The sequence below is a fragment of the Phascolarctos cinereus genome, unplaced genomic scaffold, assembly GCF_003287225.1.
Source record: "Phascolarctos cinereus isolate Bilbo 61053 unplaced genomic scaffold, phaCin_HiC Scaffold_1;HRSCAF=81, whole genome shotgun sequence".
In the NCBI taxonomy this organism is placed as follows: Eukaryota; Metazoa; Chordata; class Mammalia; order Diprotodontia; family Phascolarctidae; genus Phascolarctos; species Phascolarctos cinereus.
In genome coordinates, this window is record NW_027555514.1 from 38,643,598 (window position 1) to 38,664,715 (window position 21,118).

Here is a 21,118-nt window from a genome sequence, read left to right on the forward strand (position 1 = left end):
TTGTTAGCTTATATTAAGGTCCAGAACATAGCATTATCTGTAATGGTCCTTAGAAAGCCCCTCTCTCTGTAAAGGGAGGCTGATAATCTAGCTATGAAGACAACAAAAGTTGGCCAGGCTGTCCTCACACTAAGGTTGTTAGGCTGTGTCTAAGACTGATTTTAAGCCCGTGATCTCAAATAACAATCTGACTAACATACAGGAAATTCCTTTTGATTTGCATTGCATCCCTAATTGGGATCCTGTATCTTCCTACCCATTTTAGGGCCTCTGTTAGAAAAAAAACAAAAACAAAAACAAACAAACATAGGGGTAATATGGAAACTGAGGTGCTTCCTTGAGCCTCACTTCCAAAATCTGCTTTGATTAACATTCAAATGAAGCTGGAGACCAGAACCAAGGCGGAAAAGGCAAGGTCATCTTCCAGTATCCCTCCCCCTCCCACATTCCTGCCTTTATTGAATTACACGTGTGTGTTTATGTGTATAATGCATATGTATATCTGCCAACAACAAAGTTCTTGACTTTTGTACTATATTCTGAATGCTGTCTCCTTACATGTGATCTATCTGAATAGAAGAGAAGCTGTCTTCTTTCCTTCTGCATCTTTTTTGAGTTTTCTGATGATTCTGCTCTCCCTAACCCAAGGTCATTTGGGGAGGCCAGACACTTATTCATTTTCTGGAAGAATATTCTTCCAATAAGAAAAGCACAGAGATAAAAGGTGCATTTTCATTTTTATATATGAATTCAGTCATGGGCATCATTCTTAGAGTGAAAAGGTTGGCAGCAGCCGGGTGCTTTCCACTTGACTGGATAAATTTCATTAGTGCCCAAGTCCATCATCCTGAGCTGTGTAAATGGCTGACCTTTCCAGTTCCCTCCTTGTGTTGGTGACTGATGCTTTTTCTTCATTTTTTTTTCAGGTTGGAGGTTTTTTATTAGGTCTCTTCATATGATAGTCAGATTGTTTCTCTTGTTCACTTTGTCTCCTTAAAAAAATTTATGTGTCAAATGTGCAGCCAAAAACACATCCCTATATGAGCAGTTGGGGAAACCTTAAAAAGGAACAAGGATGTTCGGTTTTGTCATTCATTTTTAGGAATGGCTCTTTTCTTTCTGAGTGAACACTTTATTTGCCCTGAATGAACCTTGACTTGTGTTTGTGAAGTCTTATCAAAACTGAGTTTTAAGCACACTGATAACATTTTCATCCACCATAAGTAAACAGTTTGACTTTAATAAGTGCCTTATAATTATCCTTTAATATTTCCTTGTATAGCATCTGGATCTTTATGTTTATGTCAAGCTACACGGGTTGATGGTATCTGTAACATGTTTTCTTCTGTAGTTTGGCCCGGGTCCAAAGGGTGAAATTGGCTTTCCTGGCGCTCCGGGACCTGCGGGGCCAAGGGTAAGTATTTCCGTAGTTAGTAAACAGTACTCTGGTGACGATTTTTTTTTTCATTCAAAGTCCCTCACAAAGCTGGGATGCTATAACATTTGACACTATTGTTCTCTTTCCTCTGAAAAGAAACAAAAGAGTGAGTGGTCCTTGGAGGCTACTGGGAAAATTCCCACTTGCTTGACTCTTTTTATCCTAGTGAAAGAGAATAGGAATGAGAATGAGAAAGAAGGTTCAGGATTTTTTTAGATGAGTGAGTACTCACTACCTCCAGGAAGCCTTCTCTAACTAATTTCAACTGTGCTCTAGGCATCTCTGTGGAGATCTCCTGGTACCTGATCACTCTAGGCTGCTTGCTCTCTGATTTGCAACTACCCTTGACTTTCTGGCCTAAAATTAACTCCGTAATAAAAAACCAAATAGGTGTTTATGTCAAACTTGCAAAATTTTGAAAGCAACTCCTTTCTCTGATTTTGATTCTTGTTTTGTGATATGCCCACCCTTTTTCATTTCCATTCAAATCCAGTTCTTGGTATTCTTGGTTTTTACGACCTGGAATGTTTAAGCTTGCTTCTTGAATGTTATTCCTTTCAAGCATTGCCTCATGTAGACAAATACTGCTCCGCCCGGCAGCAGATTCCTTTCACTTCAGCGCATCACATCTGGGGTGAGCCAAGGTGGGCAGGCTGGAGAGGAGATATGTTGATCTAAGTGAGCCAATATGCTGAAATACACTTGCCTTGTATGGACAAAGCCTCGCTGAGCCAAGGCCTCAGATGTTATCCTCTGACCCAGCTTGTGCTAGCTAATATTCATTCATTTAAAGAATACTTAATATGGGTGTGGTACAATGGAAAGAGTACCTAGGCAAGTTCTAATCCTGACTCTGCCACTTCCTAACTGGATGACCCCAGGCAACTCTGAGCCTGAGCTTCCTCCTTGTTGGATTCAATGGTCTCTAAGGTCCTTCAAGCTCCAACTCCATGATCCTAGGGCCTCTCTGAGCTTGAGTTTCATCACCTGTAAAATGGGGAAGGTGTACAGAGGCAGAGTGACTGGATGGTTTCTCATCTCTAAATCTGTCATCCTAAGAGCACCAGCCACGCACAAGGCATTGCAGTGGGTGCTCTGAGATGTCTAATTGTTGGTCAAAATTAAGAATGCATTATTCCCTTCAGTTACATAGTTAAAGCTTAAGAATTTGTACAAAGTAATCTTGCACACATACCAATAACCTGCTTCCTGCTTTTCCAGGGTCCTAAAGGCATGAAGGGACAGCCTCTAAGTTCGGTAGGTACCTCTCTCACCCAGCCTTTTGTCTCCAACTCATCCGTCCAGACGTGAGCAGTACTCATTGCTCATTGCCCCCTTTTCTTGTCTTTCAGGAATGTGAGCTTCTTAATTTCCTGAGAGATCATAGTCGTGAGTATTCTGGTTTCACAAATGAGACCAAAATATCAATTCTTAGCATACAGGCACATGGAAGTCAGTAGGGCTCAAAATATAGCCGACCTACTCATCATATTTGGAGATGGTACAGATGACAGGAAGAAGGGAGAGCTGATCATTAGCTGATGCTCTCACCATCCAAAAAGCATCGCAATAGGCTATAACAATGAGTCAAATCTAACCCTATCAGATTTAGCTGAGTGGTGCAGTGGTGAGAGCACAGGGCCTGGTGGCAGGAAGACCTGAAAAATGGTGGTTTACATTCAAGCATCATGTAGTATTCAGATTCTTAGTAGCTCATTTATGACAGAATCAGGCAAATGCTAACCTAGATCGATATTAGGATATTCTATTCATCGAAAGAGGAAGGAAGTCAGGAAGTCTTGACTCTGAGTGATACTAGGCTGTGTGATATGATCACTTAACCTCCCATTGCCTCTAGGACACTCTTTATGACTATAAGGTTCCCACGAGTTACCAATATGTGTCGGAGGAGAGAGTTTCCACACTACAAGAAACCTGAATGGATGAAATCTAAGGTCCAGACAAAAAGGAAGGAAGGAAGGAAGGACGGACGGAAGGAAAGGAGGAAGGAAGGAAGGAAGGAAGGAAGGAAGGAAGGAAGGAAGGAAGGAAGGAAGGAAGGAAGGAAGGAAGGAAGGAAGGAAGGAAGGAAGGAAAGGAGGAAGGAAAGGAGGAAGGAAGGAAAGGAGGAAGGAAGGAAAGGAGGAAGGAAGGGAGGAAGGAAGAAGAAACTATGTTCGTATTAAACTTGTCATTTGAAGGAAGAGGCTTCTAGTTTTGGTCTTTGTATACCAGCACCTAGCATAGTGAATTGTACATAATAGGAGCTTGATAAATGTTCATTGAATTTACAGTTAGGCCCCAATTAGTGTGAATAATGAATACCATGAAGTGGTTGCATGTATTCAATGTAAAAGATGGCCATTGGTAGCAGCCCAGTGGAAGTCTCCAGTGAGAATTCAAATAATGTGATCACTTAATGGGATGCATTATTCTCACTATTTGGCACCTAGTTGTAATTGAATGTGATGCATGGAAAGAAAGCTTGCTGGGGACAAAATCTGAATGTTTCTCGATTCTCAATAAATTAATAAAATAGACTTGGAAAAAATAACTAGGTCAATTTTCTGTGAGCTTTTTCAACCATATCTCTTGCTTTATCTTAGACTTTAAAAAGCAAACCCAACATTTAAAGGGAAGCACAAGCTGTTTTGGTGGAAGTAACCCTGGGGAAAGTTCCTCATTTCTGCTGGATGGGAATCAAACTCCACCATACAAAGGGAGCTTGGTGGCCAAACGCAGGCTCATTTGGAATTCCCTGAGGCTCTTCAGGAGAATAGAAATTGTCTGGATGTTCTTCAGGGAAAACAATTAGATGACAGATTTTGGTCTAGCAGCCAGCCTTAGTCTCAAAAGGCCCTACATGTGTACTGTGGAATCAAATGAATTGAATTTTGGAGACCTTGTCACTAAATCGGAAGCTTAGGCTTGTACTTAAAAGACGAATGGCTGTTCTTCAGTTTTCAGCACAAGATCCTATGAAAATACTTTCAGCTATAGTTTATAAGGAAGGGAGAAAAATCAATTTAAATTTCAGTGAGAGGCTAGTCTCTTCATTTTAAATCTCACCTTGGTTTTCTTGCATCTAAAAAGTAGGACCACATAGAGCTAGAAAAAATGTAATAGTAAAATAGTAAAATTTGGCTTTAATCATTTTTTCTTAATATTTTATTCCAAAAACATTAATATTCTCTCTCTCTCTCTCTTTCTGTCTCTCTCTTTTTCACTCACTCACTCTCATTTTTACAGCCTGTTGGGAAGGTAAGTTTTCATTATTATACTTTGTTTTTTATTGAAATGGTTATTGCATTGCCAAATCTAATCATTTTCCCCCTCCATAACATCTCTTGAATTTCTCCTCCTCTGCCTATTCATATGACCATCACCAAGTCTTCATCCTCTCATACCAGGGCTATTACAATGGCCTCCTAATTAAAATCCCAGCCTCAAATTTCTTGCCACACTGGTCCCCCCCCCCACAGCTGTTAAAATGATTTTCTTAAAGCACAGCTCTAACCATGTTACTCCCCCATCCAGTAAACCCTGAGTTGCTTTTGGAATCATATGTGAACTTTTCTTTTTAGCTTTTAAAGCTTTTCACAAGTTTCTGTTCTTTGCAGTCCCTTCAGACTGACCTTCCAACTCAAGGGTTCTCAACTTAAGATTTGAGAAATTGGGTTTTAAAAAATATTTTCATGGTTGTATTTCAATATAATTGGCTTTCTTTGTAATCCTATGTATTTTACTTTATGCATTTAAGAACATTTTTTAGGGGATCCTTTGGCTTTCCCAGATTTCCAAAGAAGTCTATGTCTTCAAAAAGTAAAGAACTCCTGGTCTAGCTTTCCTCACACAAGGCACCCCTATCTCCCTGCCTTGCCCTGGTTTGCCCACATACTTGGAAGGAACTGTCTCCTCCCCTCTTCCTCCTTGAGTCCCTTCCTCCCTCAAAACTCAACTCAAGCACCCCCTTGTTTTCAAAAGCTTTCTTGATTTTCCAAGCTGTAAGTATTTCCCCCCTCCAAATTAACCTGGTATTTGTTTTCTGTTTTGCACACACATATGTATACATATATATGTGTACCTATATAAACGTACCTACATAGGTATGTTTGCATATATGTATCTCTGTGTACACACACGCACATACACACATTTATAGATAGGTGTTTCCTCTAATAGAATGTAAGCTTCTTCAGGACGGGAACGGTTTCATTTTCAATCACATGGTTGATGCCAGTGGCTGGCTGTCCCTTTGATTTGATGCCCATACTGCTGTGCCTGGTACTAGATCCTATCGCTATTTGCTGATGCGGTTGTTTTTGCACGGGAACGAAGTCCAGCTCCTCAACCCTATGCTGGTTTGATGGAGGTGCAGAGTTGGAACCTTAGACCTCAGAATTCCTCTTTAGTCTAACCTGACCCTGACTGAGAATGCCATCTATGACAACCCTAGCAAGCCTGAAGGACCACAAGCAAAAGGGAATTACATAAAGGAATAGCATAGTTGATACATCACTGAACTGAATCAACAAGGCCTGGCTTCAAACCCCACCAAGGACATGTAGTTATCTGTGTGACTCTGAAAAAAAATCACTTGAACTTTTTGAACCTCAGTTTCCCTATCTGTAAAATGTGGGTAATTGATAACACTAACCATTCAGAGTCAACATAAGAACCAAATGGAATATAGAAATGCATGCACATGCATGCACATACATATGTATGTGATTATGCATGTATGTATGAAGAGCTTTGCAAACCTTAAAGTTCCATATGATGTCACCTATTATTGTGGCAGCTCATTGCTCATGGGGACATCTCTGACTATTAGCCAGGTGCATACATAGTTTGCTGATTCCTTCATCCTTCCCTCTAGGATTTAGTCACAGCTTCATTCCTTGACTCCTCAGCTGTTTTGATATCATGGTGGAAGATGAACCCTGCCATCGCTGACCTATGTTTTAGAGCCTCACGGCCTCTGGCTGGTGCACAGCAGGCTGACCTATTTACTGCTTTCAGAGAACAGCTGCTGTCGTGGTGGTGGTGTGCAGTCCACCCCACGGGGTTTTCTTGGCAAAGATCCTGGGGTGGTTTGCCATTTCCTTCTCTCAGTCTGGAACAGCTGCTACCCTATTGCCTAACGTTGCCTTCGGGGAGCCCCTCCAATGGTGTAGGTTCTCCCCACTTGGTCCCCACACTTCAGCCTGTCCAGGATAACCAGCCTTCTGCTGGTCTGTGGACTGCATGACCACCCCGTAGGACCAGATTTGGGCTTCCCAGGCAGCCTGCTGCCTTGCCACTTCCTCCTACATGGTGCACAGATGCCCCTAAGGAAACAGTTCAAAAAGCAGGTCACGTCCTCTGTGGTAGACCCCAGGTCTCCCAGACCCATGACAAATTTAGCCATGTTCCTGCACTCTTAACTTGGCTCAAAGCCTAACTCTACCATTTGTGCCTCCTGCAGGATGCGTCTGCTTTCTTGTGGTTCCCAAGCACCTCCCAGTAGTACATTTTTCTCTGCTTATTACCCAGCAATGAGAGAAAACAGCATTCATTTTACTTTTCCTATTGTACCCATGAGACTTTCCCTTCGGTGTTTTTTGTTTAGCTAAGTCTTCTTTCCCCCAAACCCATTAAGTCAGCTTCAACTTTCTTGTCTTCCTGGCTTTGCCTGTGGGAGCCAAGCAAAACAAGTCTGATCTCTTTTTCACGTAACAGCATTTCGATTACCTGAAGTTATCATCCCATCCCCTACTCCAAAGACTGTCTTCTCCAGACTCAATATCAATCAATCAATCAAACATCTATTAGCACTTACTATGTTCCAGGCATTGTGCTAAGCTCTGGGGATACAAAAAGAGGCAAAAGACAGTCCCTGCCTCCGTAGAATTCACAGTCGGGGGTGGGGGGAGACAACGTGCAAACAAATATATACAAAACAAGCTACATATAGGAAAAACAGCAAATAATCAACAGCAGAGGGGTTGGGGAAGGCTTCCTGTAGAAAGTGGGATTTCACCTGGGACTTAAAGGAGGCCAGGGAAAACTGTAGGCAGAAGGAAGGAGGGAGAGCATTCCGGGCATGGGGGAGAGCCAGAGAAAATATCCAGAGTCAAGAGATGGAGGGTCTTGTTCATTGAACAACCAGAAGGCCAATCAGTATCACTGGATAGAAGAGGATGTGGAGAAGAGTAGAGTATAAAAAGGCTGGGAAAGTAGGAGGGCTTTGAATGCCAAACAGAGCAATTTGTATTTGATCTTTGAGGCAATAGGGAGCCATTGGAGTTTACTAAGTGTGTGTGTGTGGGGGGTGACAGAATCAGACATGCACGTTAAAGGTGGAATCAGCAGGCTTTTTGGTGGTGGGGGGGGTGTAGGGAAAGTGGGAGAGGGGAGGATTTAGGGGGAAAGACAATGAGTTCAATTCTTCAGCCAATTCTCATTTGCCAAGATGATCAATTTCTTTTTTAAAATGAGATACCTAGAAATGAACACAATCCTCTTTATGGCGTCCGACCAGAGCAAAGTACAGAGGACCGAGTCCACTGCCTAATGTTGGGCACTATACCTGTATAAAGGTAGAGTAAGAAAATATTGGCTCTTGACTTACGCTGAGCTTGCAATCCACTAAACCTACCAGGTATTTTTTTTTTTCAGACAGACTACTATATAGCAATGCTTCCCTTACTTTACACCTGTTAAGATGACTTTTTAGAATCTAAATGTAAGTTTCCATTTTTCCTAATATAGTCATTCTTTTTAGATTTGAGCTTTAGAACTTTAAGGGCATTCTGACTTCATTCACATACAAAACCAACACCAGCAGCGGCAGCAATAGCACCTGCTACCAGCAGCAGCAGTATGGGCATAAAACCAAAAGGACACCTAGCTACTGGCATTAATAAATCAATCAACTACTGGTTGACATTGTTAGAATCTTTTAGAATCTTGATTCTGTCATCCAGTGTGTCAGGCATCCCTCCAGACGGTGTTGTCTGGAAATTTGATGACCTGTTCCTTTATCCAAGTCATTAATAAAAATATTCAACAGCATTGGGCCAAACCCAGCTCACCGGGAGAGCCTCCGTCCAACTTGAAACTGGGCCATTAATGGTTACTCTTGGAGACCAGGCATTTAACCAGTTTCTGAATCTGCCTGAATGCATTATCCCTTAGCCATTCCTAATCCTCTTGTCCGCCTGAGTAACATGAGAGAGCTGGTCAAGTGCTTTGCTCCAATCGAGACAAATTACAGCTACAACATCCCACGATCTAGCAGCCTGTTGAATCTGTCAACCATGGAAACGAAGGTTGGTCTGGCACGGCCTGTTCTTGATGAACTTCCAGATGTCCCTTCATTCTCCCTTTAACTCAGGGTTTCACATTGTTGTCGAGAATAGAAGGCAAGCTCGCTGGCATGTAGCTTGTAAACACCCTGCTTTTACCCTTCTCCAGAGTTGTAGGAGATCTCCTGCCCACCGTCTTCACTGACCGTCACCACGGTTCTTTCAGATCTCGTTCATCTGGGTTGATGACTGACTTAAACTCATCCAGGACAGCTAGTTTCTCTTTGTCTTGGGTTTTAACTCCCTAATCCAACTTAATCCACCAAAGAATTGAACAGACTTTTTTTGGTGTTATTGTTCGAGGTACTAGGACTTAAAGCATGGAACTGGAGATGGAGATAATGTTCCTCCAACTATCTTTTTGGCAATCCCTGGTGTTTATACTCTTCATTTGAATCTATGTAATTTATAGAAATGTTGTGCTGAGATTTGGGGCGGGGGGTGAGTAGGGCTTGCAAATGCCCTGGGAGATTGAGGTGGCCTTTCTCAGATCACATCTGACATTTTAAGAAGGATGATGATGAGCTGGAGAGCATCCAGACAAGAACAATGGAGATAATGAAGGGGCTGTAAAGCCTGCCATGTATTCTGGGATGGGCCTGACTTATATCAGTTCCCTGGTAATTCCATTTAGATATTGGAACAAAATGAGATACTCATAAGTCTTTCACCAGTTAACAAAGGGAGATTTAGATAGCTGTCTCAAGAGAAAGACATTTCAGCAAGGACACATTGAGAACACCTCAGGTCTATTTAACTGAACAAAGGTCCCCTGCCTTCATTAATCATTGTGATCCATTAGCCAAACCTTCAAGAAGCCTTGGGTGTGCCTTGTGCCTACTTTGTCCTCAGATTAGGAGGCAATGATATCAAAGATCTGAGCCTTTAGTCCCCGAACCAACCCAGTCTCTAGTTACATCTCAACACCTTTTAAGGAAAAACTAACCTAACCTACCTGGTGGAGGTGGGAGGGAAGGGTAGGAAATTGTGTCTATCACACCCTATGGTGATCTATTGAAGGAACTAAGGAGATTTAGCTTAGAAAAAGGAAGACTTAGGGAAGGACTTCAAGTATTTTAAGGGCTGTCAACTGGTAAAAAATGATTTAATTTGATTGCTCAGCCAGAGGGCAAAAGTAGGAACAATAGGTGGAAATAACAGGGAGGCAAACTTTGCCGTAGTATCACAAGAAGCTCCTAATAAATAGAGCCATCCAAAAATGGAATGGGATGCTATGCTACCCTCACTGGAAGTCTTTGAGCAAAGGCTTCAGTATCAATTGTTGAGTATATAGTAGAGAAAATTCTTGTCTAGGACTCTCTGGCTTCTCAGGTCCTTTTAAGGCTGAGATTCTGTGATTTCTATGAGATCATTCAACATGGTGGTATTAGCATGGGCTATTAGGTCTGTGTATACAGAGTAGGGTGCCCTTGATGGAGAAATGCCTTGAGAGAATGCCATGTGAGGGTCTTTTGAAGGAAGTGGAGGTATTTAGTTGGGAGAAAAGATTTATGGGAAGACTTCAAATATTTGAAAAGCTATCAAGGAGAAGAAGGATTTGAAGAGTTCTTCTTGGCCACGGAGGGCAGAATTAGGAGGAATGGCTAGGCAGTGGCAGCCCCCTAACCTGGAGACTCTTCTTAACTTGTTGGTGTCCACCTACAAGTCCAGGGAATGTCATCTGGGCTAGAGAGTTATACTTTTTATAGGCTCTGGATTGATATCTGCTTGGTGCAATTGATCTAGAATGCCTAAATGTGTGGTTTTTATTTCTTTGATTTTAGGCAAATGCCCTGTCTACCCAACAGAATTGGTATTTGCATTGGATGTGTCAAGACAGAGATTTGAATTTGTGAAAAATATGACCATTTCCATTGTGAAAGACCTTAAAATCAGGGAAAACAACTGCCCCATGGGAGCAAAAGTTGCTGTCCTATCCTACAGTTCTGACAGCAGGTATCTTGTCCGCTGGTCAGACTATTCCAGCAAGCAGCAGCTCCTCCAGAAGCTCTCCAGAATGACATTTCAACGACCTTCCTATCCTAGAGATCTTGGCGATGCCATGGTATTTGTGGCCAGGAATGTTTTCAAGCGAACCTTACCAGGACCTAACGTCAGGAGGCTCACTGTGTTTTTTAGTGACAATCAATCTCCAGATATATCCTCGATCATCACTGCCACCATGGAGTTCAGTGGCCTCAATATCATTCCAGCTGTATTTGCTTTTAATGAAATGTTTGCCTTGAGGAGGCCTTCCAGGTAAGGACGTCTCCTAGCTCTTATATTTATCCATTTATTTATTGTTAGGAATGCAAGCTGCTAACCTCTCTTATGGATTTCAAAGCAGTGTTCTGTTATTGATGGATGACACAGGGAGATAGTTAATTATTTATGAGGCCATCAAAACTATTGGCACTCATTTAAAGAAATTTCTTTGGCTATCTCAGCACTTCATAGGACACTGGAGGTGGAAGGGATCTTAGAGGTCATCTAATCCAACACTCTAATGATACAGATATGAATTTCAGAGACAAAAAAGAGACTTCTCTAGCCATTCAGGGGGTAAATAGCAGAGCTGAGATTTGAACTCAGTTCCTCTGATTCCTCATTAGTATTTGGTCTATTACCCACATTGGACTCCTTTCTCCAAACTCTGTAATCCTTTTCTCTATATCGGTTCTTTGGCCCTTGGCATATGATACCTTTTGTTGTTGATCTTTATATAAATGATTCCTGTCTTCCCAATTAGCTTACAAGATGCTTCAGGTCAAGGACCAGAATATTCACCTTTGTAGCCATAATACCAACTCTAATACCATATGCACATGAATGCTTATAAATAAATGATCACTCAAAACAAAAGTTCATATCCGGGGGGCCATAAACTCAGTTTTTTTTAAAAAAAAAACTAATCCATGAGATGGAGAGCCTCCAGACTTGTGGTTGTCTCAAAAAAGAAGAAAAATCAAAGACTTTTTTTTTTCTCTTCCATATAGTTCAATGACACTGGCACCTATCAGGTCATTCCAGTTCTACCCTCTCAATTTTCTGAGCCAATAGAAAGACTTCGTCAATGCACACTTTGCTATGGTAAGACCAATGGAAAAAAAATTAGCATCATCAAGTTTTAGAGCCTCCAGCTGAATTATGGCACTTGGCTTTAGAGGGAATTGTAATTTGGTTTATGGATGCATATTGGGTAAGAATTTGATCCCCAAGGCTATGCTTGGCACAGAATTTCAGAGCATGAAATTTGCCTCCCCCAAATTGCTGTTTGAAAGATGAACCTTAAAAAGGTGTGTGTGTGGCGGGGGGGCTTCTAACCAATGGACTGAGCAGCCTCAATTCCAGAGGACCCATGATGAAGCATGCTACCTACCTCCTGACAGAAGACTCAGGGTGCAGATTGAGACAAATACTTTTTGGACATGGTCAAATGTGGGAATTTCCCCCCTCAACTATGCATATTTATTATAAGACTTATGTTTTTCTTTCTTTCTTTTTTAAATTGTGGAGGAAGTGGGAAGGAGAAGAATGGGTTTTGTTCATTAAAAAAGTAATATTAAATTTTAAGAAATTTAATGTCTCCTGACCTCTCCCCCCAAAAAACCACTTCAATTTAACAAACATTTGCTAAGCACAAAACTTGGGCAGAATCTTACTCTAGGTGCTGAGGATGGGGGAGAGGGATACAAAGTTCAGCCAAAACATGGTCTTCTTGTCTCATCTCATCCTCTCTTTCATGAAAGTAGAAAGATAAGATGCACACATCACCAATTATTATACAAAATGATATGTACCAAGTATATGAGTTGTAAATTGGATATTATCATACCAACTGCCTCTTAAATTTCAATCAAGGTGGTTTAGGTGGAGTTTAAATAGCTCTGCCATTCACTGTTCTGCTTGACATGAGACTAACAATGCTTAACATGGCTGAGCCTAGGCAGTCATCAGATCATAAGACAGAGCAGTGAGGGATATTGTGGATCATTCAAATGAACCCCATCATTTTATAGATGACAGACTCAAAACCCTGGGTGGTGAAAGGATGCGCCCAATATCCTTTAATATCCCAGAAGGAACTTAAATTCCAATCTGGGGCTTGTGAGTCTCTATCTAGTGCTTTTCCTACTATGATACATTTGTTTGCACAAGATACATAAATTTAGAGAATCCACCCAAATGTTCACATGCACTATTTGTGCCAGACCTGTGGTAGAGCATTTTAAGGTCATATTGGCCTGATCAGCCACAGTCATACAGATTGTAACTTGACTCTAATAAAGGAATGTCATTTTGGTCCTTTCTGAGAACAAAGGACAACTGTCAAGCACCTACCATGTGTCAGGCACTATACTAAGCATTTCCATGACATCTCTCTCATACTGTCTTTAGCTGTTATGGACAAATGTCATACTTGAGTCTGAAAGCACTCAAAACTCATTGAATCCATAATATCAATGAACACTTCTGTCAGTATAAAAGGGAGACTGGGAGGAAGGGCGCTGTGGTGGAAGAACAATGGAGTATATAATAGAAATCCTGGACTTGGGGGTTGGGGCTTCACTTGTTAGCTCCATGACCATGAGCAAGTCATTTAACTCAGAGCCTCCATTTCCTCACCTGTCTGGTGAGAATTATGAAAATTCTCATATTACTTATCTCTTGTGAGGCTATCATGAACCTAAAGTGCTCAGCATACTTTAAGTACTATATAAATAAATGTCAGCTATTGAGATAGATATTTCAAATCTAAGATTTTGAGTTTTGGGTTACTTTGTTAGTCTGAGGCTCAAAGACTTCAAAAGCAGATCTGTTAATTCAGACTCCAACCTTTCCCAGGTCACCATTCCACCATGTAAGTGATGAGTAGTTTTGTTTGTTTGCAGATAAATGCTTCCTAAATGTTTGTGCAGAAGAGCAAGTTGATCAAATAAATTCATACATGGATGCCCTCTTCCTTCTGGACAGCTCCCGGCACGTGACAGGAGATGAGTTTGAGCAAATGAAATCTTTTCTGAGCTCGGTGCTTGACAGCTTTGACATTTCTGAAGACCCTTTTCAATCCAATGTAGGTGATCGGTTGGCTTTGCTAAGCTATTCACCAGGGGATTTTTCCAGGAGAAGGATAAGCACCCCTGTGAAGGAAGAGTTTGTCTTTACCACCTATAACAGCAAAACCCTAATGAAGAGGTATATCCAGGATTCCCTTAAGCAACTTCATGGAGAATCCTTTGTCGGCCATGCCCTGCAATGGACAACAGAGAGGGTCTTCTCCAATACAGAGCAGTCAAGGAAAAACAAAGTCATATTTGTTATATCTGCTGGAGAAAATAATGAAAAAAAGGATGTCTTAAGGGAAATGGCCCTGAGGGCTAAATGCCAGGGGTATGTCATATTTGTGATTTCTCTGGGATCCACACGAGAAGAAGAAGTAGAAGATATAGCCAGCCTCCCTCTAGATCATCATTTGATTCAACTTGGCAGAATTCACAAACCCAATTTGGACTATGCTGTGCGGTTCATTAAACCTTTTGTCTACTCAGTCAGACGTAAGTCCCCAAATTCCATTTCTTTGCTTTTAGAGAGAACATGTTCATTAGCAATAGTAATGCCTCTATGCAGATATCTCTGTCGTTGGAGTCAGCAAAACTTGAGATGAAGTAATGCCTCTAACACATAGCAGCTTTGTGACCTTAAGTACCTTTGGTACTCCAAGGAATGGTACAATTTGTGAAGCAGTAGCTGATCTGCATTGGTAGAAGCTTACTCCTTGAGAGTTCCATAAATCACTGAAAATTCCTGGAGGGAATAACAATGGAGGGAGGAGAGGATGGGAGGGCAATATCTCCTTTTTCTAATCTAATCCAAAAGCTCACCAAATCGAATCAAGTCAATAAGCATTTATTAAGCACCTACTATATGCCAGTCACTTTGCTAAGCACTGGGGATACAAAGAAAGGCAAAAAATGGTTCCTGCTCTCAAGGAGCAGTCTAATGGGTAAGGCAACATGCAGACAACTATGTGCAAAGATGAGGCATACAGGATATACTGGAGAAAATCTTAGAAGGAAAAGGGGCCGGGAAAGGCTTCTTGCAGAAAGTGGGGTTTTAGCTGGGCCTTGAAGGAAGCCAGGGAAGCCAGGAGGCAGAGATGAGGAAGGAGAGAGTTACAGGCATGGGAGATAGCCAGTAAAAATGCCAGAAGTCAAGAGATAAGAGTCTCTTATGGGAGAAGCAGCAAGAAGGCTAATGTCACTGAATCACAAAGTACATAGAGGGAAGTAAGATGTAAGAAAACTGAAAAGGGAGGAAAGAGGGTGGTTATGAAGGGCATTAAAAGACAAACAGAGAATTTTATATTTTATCCTGGAGAGAACAATTGGAGTTTATGGGATACTCTAAGAGCTAAAATGTGCCCTAGTGTATATATATGGTCTACTGACTACATATTTCATGCTAATGAGGTATGGGTTGGTAAGCTACCCTTTTAACAGTATTTTGGTTCCAAAAGTCAGGATAACCAGTAACACGTAACTTCTGTCACTCTCTAGAAACCAGTCTGGAGTAAGGATTTGGATTATACTTTCTGTGGGTGATTTCTTTTCAGCCCTTCTAGATAGCTGAAAGATGCCATAAGAAATTTGGGGTCCTTCCTATGAAGTGCATACTGCTCTAGTTTATCAAAAAGTTTTGAATTGAACTTGTCCCACAATAATCCTTCAGACCAGTCTGTGTTGTAATCATTACCCTTATAGGTACCCTGTGGCCCTCTAGTTCAATCCCATAGCCCAAAGCAACCTTAATATTCAAGGATGCAGTCAATATTGCTTTCCACTATGTGAGCACAACATTTGTACTGTATTATAACATTCAGATTACACCACTTCTCATCTGACCCTACATAACAAGGGAAATCCAGATAGTGGCTAGGTATTTCCTTGGAAATATTAGTTATAGGATCATGGAGATATTCTGAATAAGTTTCAATGGAAGATTTAATATTTCAATGCCAGAATACATTCTTATAATAGAAGCTCTATTAACTAATTACAGAGGGTGTCAGCCCTAGCAAAAGAGCAGTCACCAAACTGTAGCCATATTTTGGCCTGCCATCTCATGGAATGATGTTCAAGGCAATATGTTTCATATTAATTAGGCTATGAAGCTGAAACTCTTGCCATGGCCCATTTTCCAATGTAATAAAAATATTTAATTAGCATAGATCAAAGACCCTAAATAAACATTTATTCCACCTTATCTCAGATGCCTTTATTTTTCAAGGAGTATAGCTGGAGAGAATATAATTCATCCTTATAAAATCCTTTTCAAGTTTAAAGGCCCAATCTAACCATTTTCCCCCCATTCTTCTAATAGGAGGATTCAACAAATACCCCCCTACAACAATGGAGAGACAATGTAAACTCATCTTGTCAGAACCATCATTTTTTCTAAACAGGAATAATATGTGAGTTGGGAAACTCTGGTTTTTGGGGAGAGGTTATTGATGAACATGTATATAAAGTGTTGTCGATGAGTAGATTACAATGACTAACAGATGTTAAATAAAACATATTCCCTATGTGAAGTTAGATTTCATTTTCTGTAGCAAAATCTACATTCTCATTGTGTCTTTAGCTTTAGAATTTCAATGTTTTTATTTTGAGCTTTCTTATTTTGTACCCAAATCCATTCTTTCCACTTCCAAATGTATTGAGGGAGGGCCATATGAATCCTTAGCAGAGTAGGGAGGGGGCTGATATAATTGATACTCTCCTGTGTATGCAAGATCAGGTAGACCTTGAGTATTTATAATGGCCCTGTGACTATTCCAGATTCTCAGAGGATTCTCAGGCTGGAAATCCCCAAGACCTTGCCCTCTCAGCCTTATCTGTGTTAGAGGGAAAGTCTTCTGTAATTGATACATCTTCAAATTTCACATGCTTCATCAGGGAACTGTCCAGCAGTAAACAGCTTCTGATGGAAAACGTAGTATTGGTGCTGAATATCAGCCTGAGATATTTGTGCAATTTTGTTCTGGAAAATCTCTTGGTAAACTGAGTCCCATCTTCTATATTGGCTCATCAAAGTCAGTCAGAGAACCAGAACAATTCAGTAAACATAGGCTTTCCCCAAATATTCTTGGGCCAAATTTCTTTGGCATTCACATTTTATAATTCTATTTTGTTCCCATTGAGTCATTTCAGTCATGTCAAACTCCTCATGACCCTGTTCTGAGGGTTTCTTGGCAAAGAAACCTAAAATCTTTCCTATTTTCTTGTTCTAGTTTTACTTCTGACATTTATGACATCTCCTCTGGTGAAAATGTTTTGTTAAGTGAAGTGGCAAGGAATCCAGAACATTCCCCAATTTTACTGGAAGACAATCAAAGTGAGGAAATGGTCTACCTTCCCTACCAAATGTTAATGCCAGAGGAACTGATAGTGAAATATCCTAAAACAGTGGGGACTGAAGAAATAAAAACTCTTACTTCAGGTAAGAAGTAAAATGTTCATCTGGAACTTTCTAAAAATACATTAAACAAATGTCAAAAGGTTTTGATATCTCAGAACCAGATTTCCAATACTAAGAAAGTGCAGGTTTTTGGTTGATAAAGGAATAGATCCATTTTTCTGAAGAAAACTTAGAACGCCAATTTCCTTACTTGAAAAATGATGAGATTGGACTATGTGATTTCCAAGCATCCTTCTGACTCTGACATTCTACACTTCCAAGTTCAGAGTTACAGTCAACACTGTGTTTCAACTTCAGTGTTTCTATATTGTTGGAGTTTCTGGACCACCTGTATCTTTTAATGTGAGAGGCCCTACCAAAGTGACCACTGGCATTAGCCTCCCACCCTGGTGATAACAACAGCAACAACATCACTAGCTTTTATCAGAGCTCACAAGATAGAGTGACTGAGTGTGCTGGGAGATGAGCATGTAGGACAGACTAGAGAAGGGAAGAGGTCATAGAAGCCTCTCAGAGTTTACTGTGCTCTTGAATTTGGGTGAAATTGATAAGAAATGAAAGGGTTCCTTCTTATAAATACAGTGGGGTGCTAAGCCATAAAGCATACCCCTAGAGATCTTTTCTCAACCATATGTGCCATCACCCATGATCCCTCTCAGTGTTCAGGGAGTGTGTTTGATTATTAATGATCAGAAAATCAATTTAAGTAATGACAACATTTTTTCTATCAAAATAAAATATTTTCATCAATATGTCACAAAAATTCAAACCCTCCACAGAAAACTTTATTTTGGGAGGCACTCTTTCAGAAAATCCACAAAATTCTTCTAAAACACCTATTTGGCCACATTATAAGCATTTTAAGTATCATTTCATACCTATGATGTGTATAAAAATCATAAGCAATACATAAAGAATACAGGATATGTGCAGGAACACCCTAATGTCATGAAAAATTTTAGTGTTTTGGGTTTCATTTTTTAAGTTTCCAAAGAAAAGTAAAGTTTAGTTGTTAATTTTTCAAAATTTAGTTTAATTCTGTTATAGTTCTGTCTGATAAACTTAAAATAATGTCCTTAATGATGAAGCATTCGATAAATGTTCACTTTTTAAAATAATGATAATACTTCTTGGGTACAAACCCTAATGGAAGATGCTACACAGAGTTATAATGAGGAAAGACCGATTTTTTTCCATATTCATACCTGGTATCTTCTCTTGATGTGGTTTCTTCTCCCCCCGCCCCCCAACTAACTGGTTATCACTCACATTCCCATTGTCAGCTGTTTTGCTTTTCCATGCCTTCTTTAGAAAGAAATGATTTTTTAAACCTGAAACTTTGGTAACCATAGGTCATAATGGATAAAATGTGGGACTTGGAATGTCCTAGGTCCCAATCTTCTCTCTGAAACTTATCAGCTGTATAGGACAAGTAACTTCCCCCTACCTCTAAGCTCCAGGCGACATTCTAAGGCTCTACCTTGTAGGTGGGTTACACCTGAAGGGCATGCCCTCACTGGAAAATTAATGCATTTAAACTCTAAGACGGCGAAAGCCTATCTTTGTAGATATAGAAATTCCGAATGAAAAAACTGCCAATCATTCCTAATACAAGTTCTCTCGCTAATAACGACTGAATCAGTCAGCATATAGATGTGTTTGGTGCCATGGCAACAAGGTGTTCAGATGATCAAATTTTCATTCTAATATTCACTGCCAAGTAGACTAGCTTCTTTTGCTTTTAAATCAAAGGTTGCCTACTTTGACTACATCCATATTGCGCACCTCTTGTAGCTGTAATTAATCAAGAATAATAGTAACAGATAACATGTATATATAGTATAAGACATATACATAAATCTCTATATACACACAAATATTCTCACTGGAGCCTCACAATTCTGGGAAGTAGGTGCTATTATCTCCATTTTACAAATGAGGAAATGGAGACAGAGAAGTTAAGTGTTTCAGAGGTTAAAGAGTCAGTGTCAATCAGCTATTAAGTGCCTGAGGCAAGATTAGAACTCAGGGCATTCTGATCTCATGTTTGTCTATCTATCCACTGGCAGTTCCTAACTACCTCAATCAACCAGCAAATGTTATTAACTATCTACTTTATATGTCAGGGACTATGCTAGATGCTGGAATACAAAAACAAAAATTCCCTGACCTCAAAGATTTTACAAGATTTATTATTAACAAACACTTAAGTGCCTATTGGGACTATTGAAAAGACTAGAAGGGATTAGGATGGTGTAAAAACAGCAAAGCCATAATTTGTGATTGTTTTGTTAATGACATTTTCTGTTCTATTAATACAAACACATAAACTGTTTCAGGAAAGACAGATGTGATCAGATTAAAAACTTGTCTTTGAAGTCATCTTTAATTACCATTCTTCATTAGTAAAAGAAGGATTTTCCATTTGGTTTTTCAGATGACTGGGAGTCACAATGATTATCTTAGCCAGGATCAGGTCCATTTAGGCTGAAGAAATAATTGTGCAAGGCTTTGTTAAGAAAAAAATTTCATTGATCAGTTATCCTCCTCCCCTGGTGGAAAATCATGGCAGCTGGTAGTAGTAAGAGGCTCAATCCTGAGGAGGGTGACTTTTTTCACAATTTAAAAAAAAACAACCAAAACTAAGAGCTGAGTTTCTGACTGGGCCTCTTTTCTAGGAATACAGTATTGTAGTTTTCTTTCTGTTAAACAGGGCTAGTTGCCAAGAATTATTTGTGTTATTCTATGTAACGTGGCTTCCTTCTGGAGAAGAAACTCTGACTCGAGTATTTTTGTTCAATCTCTGAAAGATTGGAAGTGATAAGTCCCAGATGTGTTACACAAGTAACAGACTCTTGGTAACTGACCCAAGTGCTTCCATAACATCTGGATTGCTGTTGTGATTCACGAGGTAGTCACTGTGAGCAGTGACTGATGAACTCATTCTTCAGTGGAAATTCTGGGTGAAAACAAGGAATTTACTCAGCTTAAACATTCCTGGAATCTTGTGAACAAGTCCCTTTCCACATATATACATCCATTAACCTTGTTCCTGTCTAAAGCCTCTTCCTAACTGCTGGTATCTCTGCTATTCCTCCACTCATCTTCATCCCCATCTCCTTCCTGTGTCTTTCCCCATTGCATATAGTATTGACTCCCTGAATTGTGTCCACATCTTTGGTGAGGAAAGAAATAATCGGCTGGCTGAATTAGAGGGACTCAGAGATAAGAGTTATCCTATGTAAATTCAGTTGAATTCAGGTGTTCTCCTCTTTATCCAAGAGCTCTAACATTCCTTCATACATTCATTCAACAAATATTGAGGGGGAAGCTAGATGGTGCAGTGGATAGAGACTGACCCTGGATTCAAGAAGACCCGAGTTCAAATCTGGCCTCAGATACTTGACACTTATTAGCTGTGTGACCCTGGGCAAGTCACTTCACCCCATTGCCTTGCCAAAAAACAACAATGACAACAACAACAACAACAAATATTGGGTTTTTACTACATGTAAAGTGCCTGGTGACCCCCTGCAACAACACTTTGTGTGTCTAAACTAGAAAAAGTGCCCTGTAAAACAAAAAGCCATTTTTGTCAGGCGGATGCTATTATAATCTCCATTTGCAGCTGAGCAATTAAGGATAATAGATGTTAAGAGACTTACCCAGGTTCACTAATAAATGTCTAAAGTGGAATTTGAACACAGGCTCTTCCTGACTCCAAGTCAAATGCTGTATCCATTATATCCAGCTAGCATTCATTGGCAGAATTTGCTTTTGTCTAGAATTATATGGTAAAACAACACACTCTCTGGAAAAATGTGTGTTCAACACGCTTTTGAATTTCGTCTGC

General features: G+C 40.2%; 1 protein-coding gene across 1 annotated transcript in view; it reads left to right on the forward strand.

The window, feature by feature from the left end:
• Nucleotides 1-21,118, forward strand: part of COL6A5 (collagen type VI alpha 5 chain) — a 115,009-nt gene that overhangs the window by 75,707 nt on the left and 18,184 nt on the right. The window contains 10 exon segments of the mRNA XM_020987253.2: nucleotides 1,352-1,414; nucleotides 2,660-2,695; nucleotides 2,791-2,827; nucleotides 4,688-4,699; nucleotides 10,572-11,024; nucleotides 11,027-11,046; nucleotides 11,784-11,877; nucleotides 13,680-14,342; nucleotides 16,168-16,258; nucleotides 17,078-17,286. Of these exon segments, the coding sequence (XP_020842912.1) occupies nucleotides 1,352-1,414; nucleotides 2,660-2,695; nucleotides 2,791-2,827; nucleotides 4,688-4,699; nucleotides 10,572-11,024; nucleotides 11,027-11,046; nucleotides 11,784-11,877; nucleotides 13,680-14,342; nucleotides 16,168-16,258; nucleotides 17,078-17,286 (1,678 nt within the window).